General features: G+C 47.3%; 3 protein-coding genes across 3 annotated transcripts; all 3 read left to right on the forward strand.

The window, feature by feature from the left end:
• Positions 1 to 5,573: 5,573 nt before the first annotated feature.
• N7471_013760 (uncharacterized protein) lies at positions 5,574 to 6,128 on the forward strand (the record flags this gene model as incomplete). Its single annotated transcript, XM_057286478.1, has 1 exon — positions 5,574 to 6,128. The coding sequence occupies one exon, from the start codon at positions 5,574 to 5,576 to the stop codon at positions 6,126 to 6,128; it is 555 nt and encodes a 184-aa protein (XP_057128957.1).
• A 327-nt stretch (positions 6,129 to 6,455) lies between these two features.
• N7471_013761 (uncharacterized protein) lies at positions 6,456 to 7,895 on the forward strand (the record flags this gene model as incomplete). The annotated part of the gene is made up of 1 exon (XM_057286479.1): positions 6,456 to 7,895. One exon carries the CDS (start codon positions 6,456 to 6,458, stop codon positions 7,893 to 7,895), a length of 1,440 nt encoding a protein of 479 aa, XP_057128958.1.
• A 1,352-nt stretch (positions 7,896 to 9,247) lies between these two features.
• On the forward strand, positions 9,248 to 9,655 carry N7471_013762 (uncharacterized protein; the record flags this gene model as incomplete). The annotated part of the gene is made up of 1 exon (XM_057286480.1): positions 9,248 to 9,655. One exon carries the CDS (start codon positions 9,248 to 9,250, stop codon positions 9,653 to 9,655), a length of 408 nt encoding a protein of 135 aa, XP_057128959.1.
• Between the last annotated feature and the right edge of the window lie 3,731 nt (positions 9,656 to 13,386).

Genomic DNA, 13,386 nt, shown 5'->3' on the forward strand with positions numbered 1-13,386 from the left:
GTAGAGAGCTCGGCCATTCCCTGAGAAAACCGCTTACACGCGATATGTCAGAAGACGATTTCAGTGAGATATACACGCGCTCGGGTTGACTAACCTGCAGATGCAGCGACGTCCGGGGGAAATGGTCTTTGCACACGTTACTCCGGCTTGGATAGAAAAAAGCGTGCTTAGGCATCAGCTCCAGCCAGCGTATATCCAAAGACACCACAACAGTTCTGACGGTGCTCTTGATGCAGCGTCGTGCATGTCCGGTTGATTCATTTTCACTTGTTCGTTTCCGCTTGTTAGCTTCCCCCGCTGGAATACATCAACCGGCTCAGCAACGCGGAGTAGGATCAGGTGAAACTATCGGACGGCATCTCTTTGCTCGTGGCTCTCTAGTTGACTCGGCTATGACTCGACACCCTACCGTCTCCTTTTATCGGTTCGTACCTGATATGGCCAATGTTCATCTGTAGGCTCGAAATAATGGGGTCCCGCCTCTCCTTCTCCTTGCACGCAGACTTAGACTCACAGCCTGCTCGTCGGCGAAAGTAGGACTCGTCCGCCATGAGCCAGACTGGAACATGAGCTCATCCCGGTGCCTGTCGAGCTGCTAGGTATCAAAAGACGTGAGATGCGAATCGAGGATAATGAGGATCACCCATTGGACGTTAGGAATTTGATCTACAAGGAGGCTATTCTTTCGTGGTGTTCGAATGCCGAGACACGGTGGTATAAGCCCATTGTGGCTTGAGCTTTGTATCGGGTAGACACATCAGCACATGACTGATGCACAGAGTCGACTGAGAGAAGGGCCGAGACGATCTGGACCTTACATTGGCTCATCATCGATGCCACCAGTAGTTATGTGGAAATGATAGACAGCATGCGATCGCATCGGTATAGAGGAGCTCGAGCAGGCATGCTCGATTCGTAATTCACTCGAGTGACGGGAATATGAGGGGACCTCCTGTTGTACGATCCGGGTCAACAAGGCGTACCACTTGGACGAGTTGTTATGACTTACCTACTCATAGAGTTTTTAGAACGTTCGCCTCAGACGAGACGATAAATTAGCTTTATGGTCGTATCTTACCGACGAGATCACTTACAATTCTCTTGATCAATGCAGTCAACGATCATGCCATGTTAACATGATGTTGTATCCAGTTCGTCGCAACCTCCGGCTGCCGCTTCGAAGAAGCTGCGCTGGGTACACCGGGCACCTTTTTACAGCCAAAGTCGCGTGACGAATTCACCTGTGGAAATAAATTGTACAGTCGTAAAGCGATAGGACCTCGCGACGCGGACAGCGAGGGGTTTATACACTCCGCCGTTCAGAGTGAAGGCGGTGAGGTCGAGGGGGAAGACGCGATGGAGCACGCGTCGTAGTGACGCCTTGGTCTTATCTCCGATCCGGCGATATAACTCCCAACATGTATGTTTCACAGTGGCAATGGCTGCTCCCATGTACTGTGGCATAAAAATCAGTAATAGTGTTCGTGATTTGGAGCACAAAAATCCGCAACAAGTGATATAGCACAGCGGAAGGCGCGATAAATCACTCACATTATCAGGAAGAATAGACGTCTCAAGCTTACATGCAGCGAAGCTCGCAATCGGATGTCCGCACCTGTTATTAGCCCGTTCCTTCTTCACTTAGGGTTTGTTGCGTGGTTGAAGCGGCGGGGACAAGAATAATGTGTAGGCCACGGCTTTGTATCGAGCACTAATGGGATGCTGTATCCTCGGGCCCTCTGGTGCGATGTCAATGCTCACTGTCATTCATTAGCTTGTAGATGCGCGACATAATCCATGACTCACATGTTCTGGTGGGCAAGCCTAGGGACGAAGAACGGCAAAGAGTTGCGGTCCTTGCGCTCGTGCATTGTTGTCGAATGTCGGTTCTATTGGAATCGTATCGTCTTCAGGATCAGTAGAATTCAGACAAGTCAGGCTAAGATTCACATACCTGCGACGCGGATATTCGCGCTTTCTCTTGGGAATACACACAGAGGTTGTACAGTAGATCAGCTCATTCGACTGCCGTGGCGGAGGCATCTTCGCATAGACATCTTGACCGGCTAATCCAAAACTCGTATCTTTAATCGGCTGGTGTGAATGGCATTGCATCTGGTGGGAATCATACCTGTACCTCTCACTGTCTGGCTTGCTAATCCACGATGTATTCTATAAATGTCAGTACAGTGGGAATTTCAGTACTGGATCAATGGGGAAGAACTTATCGAGTGGCTCAGACACAAGCCTGCTCGATTTTGCAGAGTCAAGTGAATAAAATGTAGAGCAAATTGCCGGGGGTAGAGGACGTATTTATAGGCTTCTCGGCTCCTTCTGTTGCGCAAGTGCTCTGCTTTGGTAGAACGCGTTGAGGGACAACTCTCTTAATTGAGGCCTGTTGAAACCCATTTCTTCTTTTACCGCAAATATTTGCAGCGACATGCAGCGACAATTTTTATGCCTTTAGCTCAGTGAGAGAGACGAGTGTTGTTGAGAAAAAGGGATGCTGGGTAGGCCAAGAAACGTTGGCTCACTGCTGAATCCTTCACGGCCCTCTTAAATTGAGATTTTGTGGGAGATATTCCATCCGCAATCACAGGCTCATGATTCTTGTGCTGATACCTCATCTGTGAGCGATTCAACGTTGAATCACTGAAAAAGGCCTACAATTTCATCCCGAGAAGTCATGGGTTTTTCTCCCTAGCCTCGCTTTAGTGTGGTGTTGGTTGTGTTGAGCTGTGGGTCTGTCCGACTAGACTGCGGAACGCGAGGTCACAGTAGGATGTGCTCGACCCGTCAACCCGTTGAAGCTTGGCCCAACGTTGTCAACACTCAATTTTCGAACCGACCATCAACGACCATCAACGACCATCAACATTCATCAACGCTCATCAACGCTCATCAACACTCATCAACACATCCGCGATGCACCAAAATACTCACCATTTTGTTCGCTCTACGCCCTGATGGCAGATGCATTCTATTGCGGCGGGAAGACTAGCCGACCGCAAACCGTGAAGACAGGAGGGTTGGGAACACGGCGCTCGATAACGAAGGTTTAATCTTGAATTTACGATTCTGATGATCGGTTTGCATCTATCTAGGTTTCATTTTATTTCTCCAATGATGATCCTTCGAAATACGAAATACATCATCAAGATGTTGCGCAGATCTTTGCTTCTTCGAGTACTCTTGAATACTCGAATACTGGTCCCTAGCACCGCGAAGAGGTGCCTGCACATTGCTAGAGGCCTTCTTAACGCAGCAATTCCCTACGAAGCACATTTGTTGACGCAGAGCTCGTCCTGCGAAGCACCTTTTACGCTCGCGGGGCTCAGGGCAGCGAGGGAGCACATGTCTTACATCGCTGGGCTCGGAGCAGCGACAGCCGTGGTCACGGAAGCTCTGAAGTCCTTGATTTCGCAGCACCCCCCTGCGAGGAATATTGTTGACGCAGAGCCCATCCTGCGAAGCACATTTTTACATACACAGGGCTCATTGCTTACATCGCTGGGCTCGTGGGCAGCGACAGCCGTGGTTACGGAAGCTCTCAAGCCCGCAGGCAAAAGAGGGACACTATGATGCATCAAAGTGTGAGGACCGAAGTCCTGATTTCTTTGGGCTGGAAATCCGGCTCCTTTTATATTTTTTAGGCTACGTTTCTACCAAAGAACCAGTTGCGCAGATGGTAGCAAGAACCACTATCTCGTTGATAGGCGTCGTTGAAGCGAGTTAAACGACGTTGAAATGGTGTTTGGAGACTTTGTGGCTTACAGACTCAAGTTTCGACCTGAATTCATTGCTTTCAAACCTGCGTTGAGTGTGGTGAAGCACTTTCATCAACTGTTGAAAAGACAGTAACGCCGCAAAAATATGATCCCTACATACCATTGAATTTGCAATTAAATCGCTCAACGCGGTGGCAGTCTACATCTGCCCGTTCTAGCCACGGTCACCGTCTCTTTCATGAGGGTTGAAGTGCTTTAACGGACGTTGAAATAATGGGTTGGAGACTTTGTGGCCGACAGAAACGCTGAGCTGTACCTGCGGTTGGCCGGAGGACCCTTTGGTCTCGCTAGAATCAATCCTGTTCATCCCTGGCCCCGCGCCGCTGAATGTTGTTTCTTTCCTGTCTACTCACAGCCAGCTAATGTTGCCTTTACTAGAACCTCTACTCCCTGGCCGCACATACACTGACATACTCTTAAACTCAGGATGAAGATTGTCTTTCTTTGGGAGGGCATAATCAAAGTCCAGACCTTATTGGAAAGCCTTCCATGGGAAACCGAGCCTAGTTTCCAGGACAGCCATGTGCACTGTTGCAACAAGACTCACGAGCTATGTTATCGTGATCACCAGTCCACCTCGCGAGATTGCAACGCTACGATCATACCATAATGAGACCCTGGACACAAGAAGCACTAGTCGGACCAATCAAATAACGCGCGTGAATGTGGATGGACGCTGGAACGGTTCTGCGATGGAAAGCTCAGCGACGACCCACGGGATAGTAGATCAAGGAGGTTCTATTTGTGGCCCGGAGAAGAAATTGGAAGGATTTGCAAAGGTCCAGACACGATCCGCAAGCCCAAATTTGATGGCAGTCAGCCTGGGAATGCGGGTATTTGTTGTTTAGGAGGTTCTGCTGGGGCAGGTCAGGTAATTGGAATATCGCGCAGACTTTGGCGAAAGAATGGTAGGCTAAAAACGATCCGTGGTTGTTCTCCTAGTTGCTGAGTAAGTTTCCTGTCAAGTTGCAAGCTGCTGTTTTTCTATCTGGTCTGTAGAACGTTCTAGAAGCTATATATCTTCTCCTGCACCAAGCTTTTCCCTGATTATACTCTCTTCGAGCCCAACACTTCCCAGACAGCTTGTAAAAATTTACACCAATTTTGGACAGACCACGTGAGCTTACGTAAATAATGTCTCCGGTTTTTACACTAGAAGCTAAGAAAACGATTGGCTCTCGGACATGGCAGGAGTTAGCGTTGTGGGCCGACCCATTTGCGGTTCCCCAAAGTCTATTTCAAGCACTGCGCATCTTTACCATGACTCTGGCAATTGATAATAATCCTAATACAGTTATGGTTTTTTACAATATATTCTATTTAGGTAGACCGATATTGTGGTGAGTTACCCCAATATATATACCCAACTCTCTTAGGACTGTAGGCACAGATTTAATCAACGCTAATCCAAAAAGTCAGTGGATCAGAAGCCTGTATAGGAATGGGTAGGCGGTATAGTAAGAGCGGTCAAAGGTAGATGTATTTGGGTGAAAACATTAATGAAACGTCACTGTAAAAGCCGAGAGGCCGATTGGCTTCCGGAAATGACATGTCCGTACGGTTGGCCTCGGGGAGTGCGGCGGCTTACTACATTTGCTCTGGGGTCTATATGTCATCGTTATTTCAAATGCGAAACATAAATGAAGCAATTTAGACGTCATAAATATGCTATATATTCGGTGCATCCAGATATATAATGCCAGGAGACCCCACCGTAATTCTGTCGCAGTGTAACTATCCTTGATTCACTCTCAATCTTATTCAGACACGCCCAATTACTTTAACATGCAGGTGCAGGCCCATGTGAATTCTAAGCTTCCCTATCTGTCCTTTCAGTCCGAGCTAACCCATCTCAAGAAAATCCCTCCCCGACCGCTGAACCACGTTGCTGTGTCCGTGGCCCACATTGAACCTTTCGTGGACTGGTATAGTCGGATTTTGGGCTTCCAACAGATGGGCGATATTATGCATATCAAGAGGTCGGAAACACCAGACGCGGCGATATTCCGGATCTATCCGGCCAGTTTGAATGAGTATAAAATTGCGTATATGGCCACTGGAAATGGGGCCAGTCTTGAGGTGATTGAATTCATTGATCCACGCCCAGTCCCTCAGGCAAAGTTCTTTCAGTACAATCTAGAGGGAGTTTTCCATATTTGTGTGACTGATCCTGACCCAGCTTGCTTGGCGAGGGAAGTGGTCGAGTCTGGAGGTCAAATGATTGGGCAAATGATCAACACGGGAGGTATTGAGTGTGTTTACGTTACGGATCCATGGTGCAACGTTGTGGAGATATTGAATATTAGTTTTGAGCGGTTAGCTACTCAGTTATCAGCCTAGTCTAAATTGGAATAAACAGGCGATTAACAAGAGTGCGTATACTGTGTATAGATTGGTAGATCCGACGAGGTGGACAATTTGGACAATTAGTTTGTAGACAACTATTCGAAATTTACTTATTTTACCTATACCTCTATTCAGGATATAATTTAAAAACACACTCATTTCATATTGTGCTGGCGATGAGTACTTCGAATGACGCGGGCAGACTCAGTGACGTCAACCATAAATATAAAACTGCTGTTGCTGTCTCGACAAGTCTTTGCATTGCTCTTTGCATTTTCACGATATTTTCTGATCTATCACTGTGATTGAAGACGGTACACTATGCCAAATTCATACATTCTTATCAAAGGGGGAACGGTGATCTCTATGGAGGCATCGGAGGGGAAGCCCCTCGACAATTGCGACATTCTGATAGAAAATGACCGGATAAATGCTATAGGCCAAGACCTATCTTTGCCGACCGAGAGCAATGTGTTCACCATTGATGCAAAAAATTGCATTATTACTCCGGGGTTCGTCGACGGCCACCATCACATGTGGCAGCACCTCCTGCGCGGCATTACGGTTGATTGGTCCCTGTTTGGTTATGCATGTCACCTGAGGAGTGTCCATGGGAGTTTGTACACACCAGATGATGTCTACTACGCCAACTATGCTGCTGCATTGAGTCTGCTCAACAGCGGCATCACAACCGTCCTGGACCACTGCCATGTTATAAACTCGCCCGCACACGCTGATGCAGCTGTGAAGGGCCTGAAGGATGCAGCAATTCGAGGCACATTCTGCTATGGGTTCTACCAGAACCCAAAAGAACCTGGGGATCACGCGAGTACTGCGACAGACACGTTTGACCAGGCCGCACGAGTTGATGATGCTTTCCGTGTGCGCCAAGAACATTTTCCGAGCAATGATCCCCACAGTTCGCTTCTCACATTCGGTATTGCATTGAACGACCCACCGACGCAGTCCCGGGAAGAAAACATCGCGGAACTAGAACTCGCGAGAAATCTGAGAGCCAGGCTCACGACCGTACATGCTTCAGTGGTATCTCACGGGGCCCCTAAGCCAGAAGTCGTCCAGAGTTTTGTCGATGCGAAACTGATGGGGTCTGACCTTGTGTTCAGTCACGGAGGTTGGATGACAGATAGCGAGATGGCTGCCGTACGGAATTATGGGGCTGGTATTGTCGGGACGCCCGATACTGAGCTGCAGATGGGGATGGGATATCCCGTTGTATGGCATGCGGCTGATCTGGGCTGTCGAACGTGCCTTGGACTCGATATTACTTCGAATCAAGGAAATGATTTCATGGCACAGATGAGGTTGGCACTTCAGACGCAACGAGCCCGCGACTATGATAATACAGTACACAGAGATGTCCGCAGGAAGACAGCAGACGTATTACGCATGGCAACCTTGGGAGGGGCAGAGGTTATGAATATGGAGTCGTTGATTGGTTCTATCGTTCCTGGCAAAAAGGCTGACCTGGTGATCTTCCGCTGTGACGACATTGACACGGTGCCCGTTGTGAACCCTATCGGAACTGTGGTCTTCCATGTATCACCGAAGAACATTGACACCGTTATCGTCGACGGAAACATTGTCAAGCGTGATGGGCAGCTTGTCGGTGTCGACTGGCAGTCCCTACATGATCAGATAATAAGCAGATCCCAACGCCTGATGGACCAAGCAGCCAAAGTCGATATGGAGAAAACGGAATCGCTATTCCACTCCTTATTCGAGAAGGCTATGGAAAAGTAAAAGTTTTGAAAATGAGGTATATGTGGGTCTTTAATGATTTCCTCATTTTTTGTAAAGCAGTCATAAGCAGCCCTGTTATCTTTCATTCCAACCAATGCTGCGCATTACCTTCGTTTGCGGCATCTCTGTAGTTGTAGTCGAACCCTAGTGAGATAGCGAGTCCTGGTGTACCATATGTCCGACGCGCCTTAGGCTGCTGATATAGCTGCCATACCTACCAGCGATCAAAGCCATGAAACCAACGGGAAGATCACTCCTAGTAGGATGACGCCATTGCACATTGACTTCGGGTCTCGAACCCGTCGTCTTCAAGTTGATATACGTTTTCGACGGGCGGCGGATTCGTGGGCACTGGTGGGCTTTGGTCAGTGTATGGAGGTAGCCGCTGCTGCACATCACGGCACATATCTAGCATCTCGTGAGTTTCCATAGGTTATTTTGTAAGATGAGCGTGCGCTGGGTCCAAGTCGCTCCACTCGGTCCCGCAAGAAAAGCAGGACAGCGTCATCACGTGGATGGTAGGTGGAGTAAGCGGTGGAGTAAGCGGTGGAGATGCGAACAACTTTGTTGATTTGAGGGCAAGATGGAGTAGTAGTTTTCGGGCGTAGGCATGGGGAGTGTGGGGCAGAAATTGGGTGGGTTGGTTCGCTTTGAAGGGCCTTAAATTAGATGGCAATCTGACTTGAGAGGTGAGAAAGAACTGCTTTATTGTATTTCCTACTTGCTCATCAGATCGTGATTCCCCGGTTACCTCCAGTTTATCCGACGACATCTCCAGCTTAGAATTCTTCATCTCAGAGGAGCATCCGTCTACACCATTACTGACATCACGAAATTTGAGCAGTTTGGTCTAAATGCATTCTATAATGATATTCCAATCCTTGATAATTCTAGTGACTGGTTTCTGTGGAACTAGAAGGTAAATGAGTTCATTCGGATAGCCCCTGTCGCTGACGATGGAACAACTTCACCGATTGAAGAAGTCGAGGCGCAGCAATGGACTCATCGTCAAAAGTTCTACTCTGCGATGATCACGGCAAAATTGACCTACAATGCGGCGCAGAGGGTCAGTGCCTTCAGTTTTTCTCGAGTTCAGCCACTTTTAATGGCAGTAAAAGACAGCTTCACACCAGATGGCACTGGCACTTTCGTTAATCTCCAGCGACGGTACATGTCCCTCACAAGAGAAAAATGTGGAAGCGCCCAAGCCCTCGGAGCCGAGATTAGGAAAATCCATGCGGGAAAACTCCTCCTTGACCCTGACTGCGTGACCTGAGATTGAGCGAACATTCTTTTTCATGCACGCACTAGGTCCTGAGTACGAAAGCTTTCGCGATCATATATTTCGGCAAATGGATCTTGTTAATGAGAGGGACGCAAATGGGAACATCACGAAAGCGGCGCCCACGTTCGACTATATCGAGAACAAGGCAATTGAGGAAGAACTTAGGAAGGGGCAATGGAACAAACAACCAACGGATGCGCAAGCGCTTCCTGCTCTCGCTCTAATCCGAGGGCCAGGTGATAAGAAACTCATACCGTCATCCAACGGAACGACATGTCGAATCGAGATTGATAACGTTCCATATTGCTCATTTTGCCGGAAACTTTACCATGTGGACTCCGAATGCTTTAGCAAGAATCCCAGGCTGAAGGATCAAAAGAAGAATGGAAAGGGACACAAGGCAAAGCCAAGTACAGCATATACTGGGGCACGCAAGCTATCGAAAGAGGCGGCCCTCAACCGACGACGAAGATGACGACGGTGGTGGCCCAAAAGATCCAAAGAAGCCCACCTTCATGGCGACAAAAGTCTCCAGAGAAGATGTTAATGGAGCATTCGGAAAAGATGTCGAAGGCAACATTGCCCTCCTTGACCACATCCCCACTAGGATGGCCACGAAGATTCTGTCGATGCGCGACGCGTACCGCTCCGCACGAATTTTCGAACTGTTCGAAGTTCGCGAACTAATATCTAGCCTTTTTAGGAAAAATGGTTTGTGGAACGAGGTTTCGTGATGCCCGGTCCCTACAAGAATACTTCTGCAAATAAGGTCTAGAATATCAAACACCTGCATGCCCAAAAAAGCTATTAATGTCTAACTATTAAGACTTCCAACGTGCAGCATCTTTCAGTCTTAATAAGGTCCCAAGGGTCTTGCCTTTCATGGAGAAACGTCGAATCCCCAGCACATCTCTCCCACCATTGAACAATCTCTCGATATCTACCTCTGCTGCCGGTATAGCAAGGTGATCTTGTGCTACCTTTGCCATACAACTAAATTCAAGCATGTTGGCCTTCCACCAGTTTCGTATAAACTCGGACTGGCTCTGGCTTATATCGAAACCAGTGCTGATTGTCGGAGTATCGAAATACTTATCGATATCAGACTCAGCGACGTTATACTGTGTAGGTTGAAAGGCTTCCAGAAATCGATATTCGAAGCTCTTCCAATTGGTGCTTGGAGTAGTCGACACAGGCTGTTTTGGAGCGGAATATGCTTTCTTCAGGAACTCCCGGATTCGGTCAATAATCTTCTCTCCATCTAGTAGCGTTTTGAGCCACTTGGTCTTGATTTGAGGGTCCAGAACGCTTGCGATATAGTATATGTCGTTGTCTTTGACGCAGTCGTGGTACTTCTCTAGGAGTGAGATTCCACGGAAACAGGAACAGTTATTGCTGGTGAGACCTTCTGCCACTCGCCTCGTCGTTCCTTAATAGCGAGGAGTATAGAACGGAGCTCTCCAAACATACGCGCCGCCATATGAATTGAAGGGCTATCCCGAGAGACGTATCGGTATATTCGTTGAAGGGAGCCAGGATCTTCTTGATATCCGAGAGCTGTCTCCAGTCGCTGGGTGTGAGACGTAAGGCTTCGATATCTGGATCATCGTTGACTGTATCTTCGAGCTGACGGCGACACTCTTCAGCTCTCACAATCATAACAAAGGTAGAGTTCCACCGAGTATCAACATCGTAATTGATAGCCTTTGTACAACCAGGTCGATATCCCACTTCTGTATCCGCTGAGGAGATCGCGCAATCCAAAGGACAAGTAGTCGAAGCTTTGCAATAGGCGAAGTAGGAGCGTTGACCGTCTTCCAGCTCCTCTTAGCAACATCATCAAGGAGATCACAGGCTTCCTTATGCGAACTAGCGCGTAGAGACCTCAATATAGTTTTCATAACCAAGTTCAAGATGTGAGCAAAGCAGCGGATTTGGGAGTTATGGGTAAATTTCATCGTCCCTTCTCGAATGATAGTCTCGGCCAGGTACTCATCGTACCGCTGAGACAGCTTTTGGTAGAGATATCGGTGTAGGGTATCGTTATTCGATGCGTTGTCAGCTGTAATTGTCATAACTTTATCAGATATATGAAACCTCTCGAGAACCGTCGCAACGATATTAGCAAGGTTCTCTCCAGAGTGGCTGCCTTCAATTTCAACGAACTCAATACAAGCTCGATATTGCTGGAAGGCAGAGGACATCCAGTGAGCATTAATGGCTAGCATTGGCAATGAATTCTGACTTGTCCAACCATCCAAAGATAGCGCAATTGAGGATGCTGAAGACAATAAGATTCGAAGCTCACTGTCAAGAGCATCAAGCCGAAGACATAATCGGCGCGACATAGTATCCGCACTTGGTATGGAGTCCTGAAAGCCTGCAGACCTCAACATAGCCTTGAATGAAGGCTGTTCGACGCATGTAAACGGTTGGCAGGTTGATACAATCCAATTCAAGTCAGCTTCTCCGAATGGGAGCTTTTTTTCCTTAGAAATCCATGAGCTTAACGGACCTTGGCACCCTGAATGGCCGTCCTCGAAGAGCTTGTGGGTTTGCTGCAGGTGCTGTTTCAACGCTGTGGTTGATGATCGCAGTTTCGATGTAAATCGAAAGAATCGGCAGGTGGATGGCGACACAATACACAGGTGTTTAAGCTCGGACCGCTCCTTATTTCCTAATCTCCAGGTACCAGATTCAGGTGTAGTAAGGTAGTGTTTCCAAACCCAGCTCCGCTCTTTCGACCTGGTCTCATCTTTCTGCTTGATTTTGACTCTATCTACCTCGCATTCGACCTGAGATATTGATTGCGAAGGAAGTATATCCGTATCAAGATTCGATAAACTCATAGAGACATTGCTGGGAGCTGTAGGAGAGGTTGAAATCGGAGGAGTCGGCGACTTAAGGGCGGACCGCACCGCCATCTTCTTTCGGGGAGGCGGAAGTGGTATTTATCCTCTGCAAGGAGGCCATATTTATTAAGCGCCGCATAATCGCGTTTATTCTTCCTAGTATTAGGACAGTCAACTGTTGTAGCAAGTGGAGAAGTCATATGTAACGTTATATTAGTATTTCAAGCTTGTGTCTTGATCGATCGCTTACCCTCGGGCACCCTGAAGTGACGGTTTGCAGTAGCTTTTGAACCCCATTTGGATGTTGTTCTTGGTAAAAGCACGTATGCGCGAAGACACGTTCTTGTGGAGTCTCCGCTAACCCGATTAGACTATCCATCTACTCTTCATTAAATGCAATGTGCAACTATTCATACTATAACTCTATATTGATATATTACGTGTATCTCAGTACGATCTATGAGCTAGTATAATTTGAAGCAAAACAGACCACATATAAGATTATCGATCTGTGGAGTAACCTCAGGAGTCGAATAATATATATTTGGATGCAGGTTTTGGAAGAAAATTGCATCAATTAATACTGCCCTACAGCTTCTTAATCTTAAGGTCAGATTGCCCAATTTTGATATCAGACTGAATCTAGCCTACTTATCTCTGTATCCAACTATTAATTAACTAATTATTAGACTACCTGTATGAGGTATTGATTGCTAGCTATCGTATTGAACAACAGGCGTGATTGACCGCCTTCCCAATGAAGCTTTAGAACAAAAAAGTTCGCGAACTTCGAATCGAAGTCGAATCGGTCTTGAATTCGAATTCGTACGAATCGTTATGTTCAATATTAGTTCGAATCGAATCGAATTTGCCAAAAGTTCGATTCGATTCGATTCGTGCGGAGCGGTATGTGTTGGTGTGTTGATGTGTTGGTGTGTTGATGTGTTGGTGTGTTGATGTGTTGGTGTGTTGATGTGTTGGTGTGTTGATGTGTTGGTGTGTTGATGTGTTGGTGTGTTGATGTGTTGGTGTGTTGATGTGTTGGTGTGTTGATGTGTTGGTGTGTTGATGTGTTGGTGTGTTGATGTGTTGGTGTGTTGATGTGTTGGTGTGTTGATGTGTTGGTGTGTTGATGTGTTGGTGTGTTGATGTGTTGGTGTGTTGATGTGTTGGTGTGTTGATGTGTTGGTGTGTTGATGTGTTGGTGTGTTGATGTGTTGGTGTGTTGATGTGTTGGTGTGTTGATGTGTTGGTGTGTTGATGTGTTGGTGTGTTGATGTGTTGGTGTGTTGATGTGTTGGTGTGTTGATGTGTTGGTGTGTTGATGTCGATGCGGTGAAATGTGTGTAGCGAA

The sequence above is a fragment of the Penicillium samsonianum genome (genome assembly GCF_028829775.1).
Source record: "Penicillium samsonianum strain IBT 33392 chromosome Unknown utg000010l_segment0_segment0, whole genome shotgun sequence".
NCBI lineage: Eukaryota > Fungi > Ascomycota > Eurotiomycetes > Eurotiales > Aspergillaceae > Penicillium > Penicillium samsonianum.